We start from the raw sequence: 12962 nt of genomic DNA, 5'->3' as shown, positions 1-12962 counted from the left end.
ATAAGGTGCTTTTGGGTATGTCATGAAGCATACGAAGGTGGATGACTGGTAAATAGAGGATTCATCACCCTAAGTAATATGAGGGAATGTATCTCACTTGTTCTCAATTATTGATTAACTTGTATAAAGTCTTTGGCCAAAGTATGATGAATTTGAGGAAAGTTAGTTTCCTAAATTCATAAAGTTAGTCATGAATTATGAGAACTAATATGGAATGTCATAAGTAGACACCCAATCATGCTTTATGACATATTCAAGATATTTGATGAAATGATCGTATTGCGGTGAAAGGCTTATCACTGAAGGGCTTTGTCAAATTCTTTAATTGACTCTTTAATATTTAGATGGTCATGATGTATTGCTAGATACCATTCATGATCTATAAATATAAATCAATTATTAAATTGATATTTTATTATGATTTATATTTATTACCAACATGTTAGAATTCTAATGGGTCACACACATTAAGTGACTTGATTGACATTAAATAAGGATAATTAATTAAGTTGGACTTAATTAATATAGATCAAAATAAAGTGAAAAAATTAATTAAGTTCACAAGGACTTCATTGAATAAAAATACAAATGTTGTATCTAGGGTTACAACTTAATTTGGTTATATAAATATGTTACGTTAACCAACTAAAATTATTATGATAAAAAAAAATCCTTCAGCCATTTCTTAGCTATATCATAAAAATAAGGAAAAAAAATAGTTTTCTTTGTCTAATAAAAATAAGATTCAGTAAGAACTTTTGATATTTTTGTTTTAGAAATAAAACTTGCTAGTACAAGGAAATCCTACCTTTGAGAAAGTCTTATTTGATCATTGTGTGGATTATTATTAGAGGCCAAACACTTGTGTAGTTGAAGATTTGACAAAACTTAAAGGTAAAGAAGTAAAGATTTTGACTGCAAGATTTTAGATTGTCTTATTCTCTTTCTGGGTTACTTACTTCATCACAAGCATTTTTGAATTTAATTGACTCTTGATTACGATATTTAGAGTAAGTTATATAATACTTAAACTTATAAATATTCATAATTAATTTAAAAATTACATAAAAAATACAAACATTGATCTTATAAGGTTGAGCTTTTTCTTTAGTTAAATGTTTATTTTATTTTTTCGTTGCGTTATATTTTTATTTCTTGATTATTTTTATGTTTGAGCATAATGCCGAATCATAGCATATTCCAATCTCTTTTCCACTGAATTAGATGTTTCTCTATTTGCGCTTCCCATTTTTCAGTTTCTAATTGTTTGATTTATTGTGGATATATTAAGTTGAAAAGAAGTTATTTTCTTTTTCAAATTGGATCAATTCGAGGTGTATTACTTATTGATACATTAGGCGAGCATTCATTAATTTAAAAAAAAAAAAAAAGGATCATTCCAGATGGAAATTGTTTGGCACTTGAAGTCTTGAACACTTGTCAAATTATTACGGGAGAAAAAAGGGGCTGCAATTTTGTAATTAGCAGAACAATGCTCCTAAAGCCAAGAAAAGCCTGGCTTGTCAAATCTATTTCATGTATAGGCCGAACTCATGTGTAGGCCTCAGGCCCAGTGAGCAGACAAGCTCTTTTTGTTATTTTCTCATATTGCTGAACGTAGAAAACAAACATTAATTGGAGTACAATAATTATCAAGAAAAAGAAAACATATAGAATGATTCTATTAGGTTTTCTATTACATTGGAGGAGAAGTTTGTTGTTTCTTTATTGTTGGTCAAGTAAATATAGAAAGACAAGAAGATGCTAGGAAGGTAGGAGCCTGATTTATGAATTGTACTAGCTACTTATGCTGGAAATTGTATTTATGAAGATGCGTGGTACAAAGGCTTGGCATCTCGTTGAGTGATTGTTTAAGTACTATTAATCAACTTTACAGTTTTTCACACGGAAATATGTTTATATTGATCACACATGTTAAATCTCCTTAAATTACTTCATGTCACACATTTATAATAATTAACCAACAAGAAAAGGACAAGGATTTTCAGTTTAATTAAGAAATAATTGTCGTTGTATTTCTATGGACTTTGCCGTAAGGACAAATACCAATTTTCATAGACAATTGCTTGGCAAAAATGCCGTTTTTAACATGTAAATGCCGAATGAATACCATGGATTTGTCAACTTCCATTTTGTTTCGTCTATTTTCGCTCAAAAACTCAAAAACCCAACGGTCTAAACAATGTACTAATACTATTCCTCTCCACGCGTTTTACCACACCCCCTGCTTATCAACACAATATGCTTCCTCTGTTTCACTTCCTTTCCTTGATTTCATCGTCAATCTCCTCTCTCTCTCTCTCTCTCTCTCTCTCTCTTAATTTACTCTGTTCAGAGAAAATCCCGAGGGAGAGAGAATTTGTGTTTTTTTTTTTCAAAAATGTCTTCTCATTCCGAAGACCATCAAAACAAACGAGATCAACCAAATCATCATTCATCTCCATCCTCAGACACAAATAATAATCACCAACCAGCGGCACCACCACCATCACAACCTCCACCGCCACCACAACCACCCAACAATCAATCTCCGGCACACGGTTATCCGCCGGCGATGCGTTTCCCTCCGCAAATGGTGTATACCCATGGCGGGCCATACCCCGCCTACCCTCCCCCTCCTCATGGTTGTAACCAATACCCTTACGCACAACTCCCACCAGGTGCCCCTTATTACAATCAGGGTTATGCATCTCCCCAGAATGATCGATGTTCAGGATTCGCTCGTGGAATTATTGCAGCTATGTTTGTTTTAATTGTTCTTACCTGCCTCTCAAGCCTAATCACCTGGGTCGTTTTACGTCCGGAAATACCAGTTTTTCACGTAGATAACATGTCTGTCTCCAATTTTAATACCTCGACTCCTTTCATGGCAACATGGGATACAAATCTCACACTAGAAAACCCAAATCATAAGTTAAGACTTTACTTGGATAAAATCGTGGGTGCCATGTTTTACGACGATGAAGATTCCTTGGGTTCTTCTTGGCTTAACCCTATTTTCATGGAGACGAAGACCAAAACCACGATGAATGCTATCATTTCCACCAATGGTTCAGCTCAAAACGCGGTGCCGATTTGGTTAACCCAAGAAATGAGCAAGGATCGAGCCACGGGATCCCTGACTTTTGCCTTGAGGATTCGTATATGGGCGACGTTTAAAACTGGCTCCTGGTGGACTAGAAGTTTGGTGATTAGAGTTTTATGTGACGATTTGAAGGTTAATTTTGTGGGTGCTTCAGGAAATGGCGCTTTGGCACCTGGAAAACGTGACAATTGTGATGTTTATGCGTGAGTAATTAATCTGCTCTTTTTTTTTTCCTTCTTTTCATGCTTGGTTGATTTTTTTTTTTTTTTTGGGATTACAAAAATGGAGAGGGTTCATTCAGGAATTTGTTACTGTAGAGATAATATATAATTTTTCTTTTCTTGATTTGAATACTTGGACATTCATTTATAATATTGTTCTTCCTTTTTGTTTGGTTGGAGGTGGAAAAACTGGAAATAGTACCATAAGAAAAGAAATGTCAAATAGGGGGTTGGTGGGTAGGAGGAGGTTTAATTTTCATTTTTCATGGTTTGTACTAATTAAGAACCGCAGAAATACAGACATTGTCAATGTATTTTTTAACTTAAAACAGATTAGTTATGGGAAGAAAATTAACTTTGAGATTAATGGATTCTTTCTTCTGTTTAATTAGCATTTTGGGTTTACGTTTGAGTTTTTTTATTGTAAGTTTGGTTAATGAATACCTATTAGTATTAATATTTTTTTTGATAAGCCATTAGAGTTTTAAATTATATAAAAATGGGGATTATCTCAAAGCCATAGCCTCCGTAAAAGAACCTATAAGTATTAAAAGGATGGTTATAAGTTATATCTCAAAAATATTATTTTAAGAAAGATTATTTTTTTCATTTAATACATTATTTTTATCAAATTCAAAATGGATAACACATTAATTACAATTTTTCCTTCATCTCAATCAGTTTCAATAAACATTGATTAACATTTACTTTTATTGTGAATTTTGGTCAATGGCACTATTTAGATTTTTTTATAATATTGCATGAATTGTAAGTGAATTCATATTCATAAATTATTTGAATAATGTTTTACCGCACATAAGAGTGCACATATAAATGTTTTATGTGCACAGGAGTGCAAATATAATATATTTTAATTTAGAGAAAAAGAATTCAAATTTAGTTAGGATGCGTATACTTGAATCAAATACTCGGATGTTAATATAGTATAATTGTGTGACAAAGCAAATGAATTATTTTTTCTTTTGTTTTATATTCTTTTGGTCAAAATGCAAAGGGGTTAAATTGGACCAATTGAATGAAATGGAGCGATGATAGGATGACAAAAGCTTTAGCGGCTCGATCCTTTGCCATTTGTGAACAAAGAGGAAGAAATGACAAAAAAAAAAAAAAAAGAAAAGAATAAAAAGGATGGATGCGGCAATATGCTTCTTAAAGGAAATTGTGAAACAGTTTTATTTAGTATACTAGAGGCGGCTTCTCTTTGTTATAATGGGGTGATGTATTTTAGTTTTATTACATATAATTAAATTTTTTAATATTTTTAACTTGGTCTTTAAAATATTGTGAAATTTATACTTACTAGCTAAGTCTAGCATATAAATTCTAACCAAATATACTAAGTCTATCAAATTTTATAAAAAAAAAAAAGAGTGAGTCTATTAATCCAAAGCCTCTAGGTTTTTATAAATCTAAATCTAACATAAATCCAATATACTAATTAGCAATTGCAAGAACCTAATATACCAATAGCAAATAGAATCCTTTGGAGGAAAGCTTCCTCAATAAGCTACCTATTTCGAAGCTGAAATGGTATTTATTTATTCGAAGCTGAAGTGGAATTTTAATTTATGAAAAAACATTGAGCACAACTTTCTTAACAAGACAATTATAAGTGGTACTTATTTATGAAAGTCAACTATGTTTTGGTACTTTGTGTTGTGGTATTTATTCTTTTAGCTTGCATAAGTGAACATTATGTTGTGTGTGATAATTGGATGATATATAAAGTTCTTGTTGACTGTTAAGCGCCTTTTTTTGTTTGGCCCCCTACTTAAAAATGCTCTAGCTTCACCCCTATAGTATGCAATACTAATCATGGATGATCATGATTTCACATTTTTTGAAACAATTCTTGATTGATTATCCACCTAACTGAAGAAAATTTTTGAAATTTAAATCTGAAAAAAAAAATGAAACAATTTAAATTTACAAGATAAGTACTAATATTATGTAAATTTGTCCACAACTATTAATTTGTATCAAAGGGTGAGATGATTCGTAACTAGAGTAGTGTGTACAAAGTCCCAAGAGGATGAATGGCGAAAACAATAAAATTGCCATGACTTGAAGAATTGGAGTAAAAGCTTGAAAATGGTGTTTGTAGGTAATTTTAGTCCAATGATAACTTGGAATACGTTGAGAGAAATTTTTTATCACTATGTGAATCTCATGGATGTTTTTATCACAAGAATCCTAAAAAATGAAGAAATGGAATTTCATTTTGTAAGGTGTAGGGAGGTTGAAGAACAAAGAACTGCGATTAACTGAGGACATGATAGGAAAATTGCTGGTAGGTCCATAATTATAAAAGAGGTTGATTGCATGAGAGACTCTGAAGGTATCTTGACCAACAAGCAAGAGGAGTTTGTGCAACTGTGGAAGATATCATTAGCCATAAAGGTGGTTTGTGAATAGTTTCAAGAACAACGAATTAAGAAGGTAAAGAAAGATAGAAAGAAGGGCATAATGGTGATTTTTATCAAATTAGAGATGCAATGGCTAGCAAGGAGTACTATTGGAAGATCGAAAGGTGTCATCAACTATCGAGAAGTTCAAAGTGCACTTTTCTCTAAGGGCATTATGGTTCAAGTTAGACTACCGAATGGTCTGCATGTTTTGCTAATGTTTGGTGATAAGAAAAAAACAGAGGTTTTGTTGGGACATTATAATTAAAATTTTGACTTTTGGTTCGAAACTATTAATCACAACAATGTCAACATTTACAAGAGGCATATGTTGGTTTAGGTCAAAATTGAAGAACTACCACCTTTTTTATGACTTGAAAACCTTTTTGAGGCCGTTGAGAATAAATTAGGAAAGTTTTTACAAGTTGATAAAAAATAAGAGCACATTTGATTATGCACTGGTGTTAGTGGAGATGGATAGTGTGAGACCTTGACCTTTATAAACTCATAAAGGGAAGTATACGCGATATCCTTGATCAGGGGTAATTTCGTCATTTCCTTACCAAACCCATAAAAGTAAGTTTTAAACAATATTAAGGCCTAAGGCAAAAATGAATGATGAAAATATGGGTAAAATGACAAGAAAACAAAAATTTTGATGATTTTCACAAAAGGGCAAAATGGTCATTTTTCACCTCGGGTTAGAATTTTAAGTTTCAATGAACCCGAGCATGTGTAGACCATTATGGACCTTGTCCCAGTATCAAAAGAACAAAAAGAGTGCATAAAAGTTTAGAGGAGAATAAGCTAATTTGTGGAAGGGTAATTTAATAATTTCAAGGGAATGGATAAGCTTGGGCTATAAATATCTTCTCCTTCCATCAGCTTCTTGAATTTCCAGCAGCTTGTCTTCTTCTTCTTCTTTCATCTCACGTTGCTTCCAACCTCGATGGAAGCTTGATATGGAGCTTTCATAATTTTCTCTCTCTAGCTCTAGTTTTCATACTTTAGTGCCCTTTTGACTAAAACCCTTGTATTCTTCTACTCTCTCTCCTTAAAACCCTTGAAAAATCTTATTTCCATATTTTCTCTCACTAGTTGGGCATTCTAGAGAGAGAAAGAGAGAATTACCTCATTTGTTTGGAAGCTATTGGAAGAGAATTCGACTACAAAGAAACCCTAGGGTAAGTGATGAACTAAGCTTGGTTTTTAGCTGTGGATAATGGCTAGTAATTGGGACTATGAGTTGTTTTATTGTTGAGGATGTTCATCCACTTTATAGTGCTTAAGATAGTGATCATTTATAGCCATTTAAAGTGGCTAGCTAAGGGATAGCTTTTAGGGATTATAATATGTGAATTGACCTAATGCTGCTGCTAATGTGATTCTAGGTTCTAACGAAGCCCTATTATCTCAAGTGGATCATTAAGGGAATTAGAATCAGTTAAAGGCTCAACAATATACTGGTGAGTGGATTGCCTATCAAAATCGTTTTGGGAATATGACCGTTTTGTACAAAGTATTTGAATGATTCTATACGACTTTTGTTAAAACAAGTGCCTTGGAAACAAGCCTTTGATAAATCAATTTTATATTATGACATGTGGTTATCATGGATCTCTATGCTACAACATTATGTTGATATACATATATGTTTGAATATAATGTTGTGTAATTATATTGACTTGGCTATGTGCAAGTAGAGAGTGCTCATAAGTCGAGAATGACCTGATTATGTACGAGTAGGGAGTGTGCATAACCCGGTATCACCCAGCCATGTGCGAGTTGGGAGTGCGCATGAGCTGGTGATGATGATGATGTGATGGTGTGTATGATGATGATGGGATGGTGTGCATGATGATGATGGGTATACGTATACATATATACATAGGTAAATATGTGTGTTATAGGAAATTAATAAGTAATGGTATATGGTTGTAATGCATGTGAAACTTGACATGTTAAACTTTGGAAAATTGTTATGCGTTTCATGTTGGTTTGGACATTTCAGCAAGGTGGTTTTTCTTTGGGAAGAAGGGTAAATTTTTCATTGGTGCCCTGTTTCTCATTGCAGTGAGAATCATTTTTGCTACAACGAGAAACTCTAAGGTTTTGAAGGGGTAGACTGGCCGAAAACTCATTGCAGCGAGAATCCATTTTCGCTACAGTGAGAAAGGTACTGTAGCTTTTCGCTGCAGCGAGAAACTTTCTGGTTTATGACCAAAATCTCGCTGCAGCGAAAAACTTTCTGTTTTATCTCCTATCTTGTCCAATTGCTGCCCTATCTTTCACTTCTTTTCTACCATATCTAAGCATGGACTTCCAACATTAAGGACTAAATGAGTTAAGTTTAAAATGAGGAGGATTAGTGAGAAACCCTCGACTAGTTGAGAAACCCTCGTTCGGCTAATAACTTAATCCCAATGTCACTGCAGCGAGAATGAAATTTCGTTGCAACGAAGATTCGTTGTCGTATTTGACTTGTTTGCGTATCATTGAAGCTTTCATTCTTTAAATGGTTTGTTATGTATAGATTCATGATTTTCAAATGATTAATCATTTAAGGGCTTGATGAGGGGTTTTGAATATGAATGGAACTAAATTGCATTATTTTGAAACAAGTGCATCATGATTTTAAATTCTCCCTTGTTGTTGCTTGATCACTCACTGGGTTTATACTCACTGTTTTCAACTTCATGTTTTCAGATCACGAGGCAGGCGGTAACTAGGACAAGTTGTCTTTGTAGACTTGTATCCATATTTTGGTAGGTGTCTTGGCATTCAGTAGCAGTACATTCATCTGAGTCCCTCCGCTGAAAGTCAAGTATTCTTTTGTTGTGTATAGACAAATCTAATGTAAATTATTAAGATACATGTTGTAGATAATGTATAAACACTTGTTTGATATGCCAATATGAGGTGGAAATGTTTAATATTATTTTGATTCTAAGTTATGAAATATGACTTAGCAATTTATGATGGAATGATGAACATGTCAGATTAATAGGCTTGCTTGGGCTTAATGGACTACGTCTATTGGGCCCTTGCACCGGTCATGGCTTGAAATTTGGGTCGTGACAGACAGTAAGAGAAAAATCCTAGCTTTCCTTCATATTCAGGCTAACAACCAAGTTCATGAAATCCATGCTTCCATTGTGAACATAGAGAATTGTGATATACAAGTGCAACTGAATGAAACAAGAAAAGGTATAAAATCCAAAAAGATGCATCTTATGGTCATAACAAGAAAAAGAGTAAAAGGTGGTGGGCAAACTTCGCTAACAATGCAGATTCCAAAGATTGAGAAATAGTAAACTTTGGGGCATTGGGAAAGGAAGAAGACGAGCCTTTTGTGTCAAGAAAATTCAAATTGGTGCAGCATCTGGTATTGAATTTGGAAAATAATGTTTCCTTATTTGAACATGCAAAATTGAGGAAAGTTGACTATTACTTTATTGCCAAAAATGGTGAAAAGGCATACGGGTAGTTTAAAAGGAGGAGAATTGATAGAAAACACTGAAAGGATAACTAAAGGCCTAAGAATAGGGAACCCAATGGACTAGGTATGGAAGAAGAAAACACTTAAATGGGGATAAGCCTATGTAAGGAGTCCATTGAGCTCATGTTAAAAGGCAACAAAGATAATGGATGGGTAAGTGCCACAGTCCCACTTTTCCACATGACAAGGTATTGTTTACTTTGGCTCCATAAAGCCTCATGGTTGCCTCTCAAAAAAGTGTTTCGTGAGTGAAAGGTATGCTACATTTTAAAGCCTAAGGTCCTCACTTGTGTTTTGTCAATATGGGATTTGCCTAAAGGCCTTTACCCCCGTTTACGAGAGTTAATGTCATGAGCCAATCTTGTATTGGACTATGATAGGGTAGAGTTGTCTAAGGGATTGAGTCTTTTATACTTGTAAGGGAAATGTCCCTCTTTCAAACATTGTAATGGCTCGTGGTGACATTTCTAAAAATACTTGTTAAGTCTTTAGGAGGGGGAAGACCTTTTAGAAAAGGATTGTCCTCATCTCAAGCATTATAATGGCTATTAGTAAAATATATGTAAAACCTCGTAAACTCTTTATAGGGGGTGAGTAGTCGAGGAATTGTTGGGTTGCCTCACTAGTAAAGGTATGTTTGTAACGAATCATCTAGGGTTACTCCTATGGCTCGACGAATCATCTTGGTCCTTTGTACTCATTTTCATATTAATAAAACATTTTTTCTTTTTGTGACTCAGTGGTTACATATATGGCATTCGGTATGCCCAATGATTTTGATGTGCATTGTCTTAGCTTAATTTGTAGCTATTATTGATGCTTGATTAGATATAAATGAGTATTGGCTGGCTTGCATGGAAGTGTCCACTCAAGTATCGCACTGACTATCGCATACTTAGGCGAAAGAGCATAGTTCGTGACAGTTAGTATCAGAGCATGGGGTGAGACATGCTAATCTAAAGAGTAACAATGGTGGCCATGCAAGTTCACCAAAGGACCATGAGAGGATTGTTGAGCTAGAGGTCGTGGTGGTCGTAGTGAAAGCTTAGATGATTCCATGCAAGTGAATAGATGAAATTGAGACAAGTTATGGGAACTATCCGAGTTGATTAATACCTTAAGTGGTAAGACTAGCGATGCGTTGAGCACTCTCTAAGGCGAGATTGAGAATTGAAAGCTCAGGTAAATCTTTTGGTTATTGTTGGTAATGCTAGTGTAAATTCAGGAGATCGAGGTAAAAGGGCCAGAGTGTCACAACCCAAATTCTGGGCCATGACAAGCGCAAGGGCCCAATAGACGTAGTCTACTAAGCCCAAGCAAGCCTATCTATTTATCATACTCATCATTCCATCAAATATTGTTAAGTCACATTTTATAACTTTAAATCAAAATTGTGATAGACATTGCCAACTCGTACTGGCATTACTCATTTAAAATATACATACATTGTCTACAGCATGTATTCTAATAATTTACATTTGGTTCCTCTATACACAACAAAAGAATACTCAACTTCCAGCGGAGGGACTCGGACAAATGTACAGCTACTGAATGCCGAGACACCTACCAAAAGATGGATACAAGTCTACAAAGACACCTCGTCCTAGTTACCGGTTGCCTCGTGATTTGAAAACATGAAGTTGAAAACGATGAGTATAAACCCAGTGAGTGAACAAGGAAGGGAACAAGCAACAATAAGGGAGAATTTAAAATCATGATGCACTTGTTTCAAAACAATGTAATTTAGTTCCATTCATATTAAAAACCCCTCATCAAGCCCTTAAATGATTAATCATTTGAAAATCATGAACCCATATATAACGAACCATTTGAAGAATGAAAGCTTCAATGAAACGCAAGCAAGCCAAATACGACAACGAATATTCGCTGTAGCGAAAATTCATTCTCGTTGCAGCGACGTTGGGATTAAGTTATTAGCCGAACGGGGGTTTCTCAACTGGCCAAGGGTTTCCCACTAAATCTCCTCATTTTAAACTTAACTCATTTAATCCTAAATGTTGGAAGTCCATGCTCAGATATGGTAGCAAAGAAGTGAAAGATAGGGCAGCAATTGGACAAGATAGGAGACCAAAACAGAAAGTTTTTCGCTGCAGCGAGATTCAATGAAATTGTAACCCAGAAACAGAAGGTTTCTTGTTGGAGTGAAATTCAGCTGATGAAATAGAGAGTTTCTCACTACAGTGAGATTCCTTTTTGATGCGACGAGAAGCTACAATGACTATCTCACTGCAACGAGAACCAGTTCTGGTGAAGGCTTTCAAACCCGAGAGTTTCTCGCTGCAGCAAAAATCAGAACATCAAGAAAAAGGTCTTCTTTTCCCTTAAAACAAAGCCATCCTGCTAAATAACAACAGTAGCCTATAACACATGCAAACTCCCAAATTTCAACAAATCAAATGTTCACATTCTATCATTTACAACCATATACCATATATGTATATATATATGTATATATATATATATATATATATATCAATCATCTTGTACACTCTCCCATCATCATCATCATCTCATATGCAACGGCTTATGCACACTCTAACTCGCACATAACCGGGTCAGCAACGGCTTATGTGCACTCCTACTCGCACATAGCCGAGTCCACATCAACATACAAATAAGCACCCAATGCATGTCATGCATAGTATCATATTTTGATAACACATAATCCATTGTATATCACAATTTCACAATATAAAATCACTTCACTAAAAGCTTGTTCCCAAGATACATTTTCAAAGACAAGTTGGATAAAATCATTCATATTCCGCAAAACAAGTTTGAAATGCAAGTCCATTCGCCGGTATATTGTTGAGCCTTTCGTTAACTCTAATTCCCTTAATTGTCCAAATGGAATGATGAGGCTTCCTTGGAACCTACCATCACATTAATATCACCATTATGTTAATTCACATACTATAAACTCTAAAAGTTATCTCTTAGCTAGCTTTCACTTGTCACTTCAAATGGCTATCTATGTTCACTATCTAAATCACTATAAAATGAATGAACATCCTCAATAATAAAACAACTCATAATCTAAATTTCTAGCCATTATCCACAGCTAAAAACCAAGTTTAGTTCATCACTCACCCTAGGGCTCCTTTGTAGTCGAATTATCTTCCAAAAGCTTCCAAACAAATGGTGTAATTCTCTCTTTCTCTCTTTAGAACACCCAACTAGTGAGAGAAAGTACGAAAATAAGATTTATCAAGGGTTTTGAAGTGAGAGAGTGAAAGAATACAAGGGTTCTAGTCAAAAGGGCACATAAGTATGAAATTTAGGGCTAGAGAGAGAAAATCATGCAAGCTCTATACCAAGCTTCCATGGAGGTTGGAAGCAACGTGAAAGAGAAAAAGAAGAAGAAGACAAGCGACTGGAAAATGGGAGAAGAAGCTGTTGGAAGAAAGATATTTATAGCCAATATTATCCATTCCCTTGAAATTACCAAATTACCACTCCACAATTTACCTTATTCTCCTCCAATCTTTTATGCAATCTTTTTGCTCTTTTGACACTGGGACAAGGTCCATAATGGTCTAGATATGCTCGGGTTCATGAAAACTTAAAATTTTAGCTCGAGGTGAAAAATGACCATTTTGCCCCTATTGTGAAAATCATCAAAATTTTGGTTTCCTGTCCATTTTACCCTTAATTTCACCATCCATTTATGCCTTAGGCCTACTTAGGCC

At 34.6% G+C, this 12962-nt stretch overlaps 1 protein-coding gene across 1 annotated transcript; it reads left to right on the top strand.

Moving 5' to 3' along the window:
• Nucleotides 1-2395: 2395 nt before the first annotated feature.
• LOC18598388 (NDR1/HIN1-like protein 10) lies at nucleotides 2396-3457 on the top strand. Its single transcript, XM_018120917.2, has one exon. The coding sequence runs from the start codon at nucleotides 2402-2404 to the stop codon at nucleotides 3311-3313; it is 912 nt and encodes a 303-aa protein (XP_017976406.2). The 5' UTR covers nucleotides 2396-2401; the 3' UTR covers nucleotides 3314-3457.
• Nucleotides 3458-12962: the final 9505 nt, after the last annotated feature.

This window comes from Theobroma cacao, chromosome 5 (assembly GCF_053813885.1).
Source record: "Theobroma cacao isolate CCN51 chromosome 5, ASM5381388v1, whole genome shotgun sequence".
NCBI lineage: Eukaryota > Viridiplantae > Streptophyta > Magnoliopsida > Malvales > Malvaceae > Theobroma > Theobroma cacao.
This window is presented reverse-complemented; position numbering and strand designations above follow the sequence as displayed.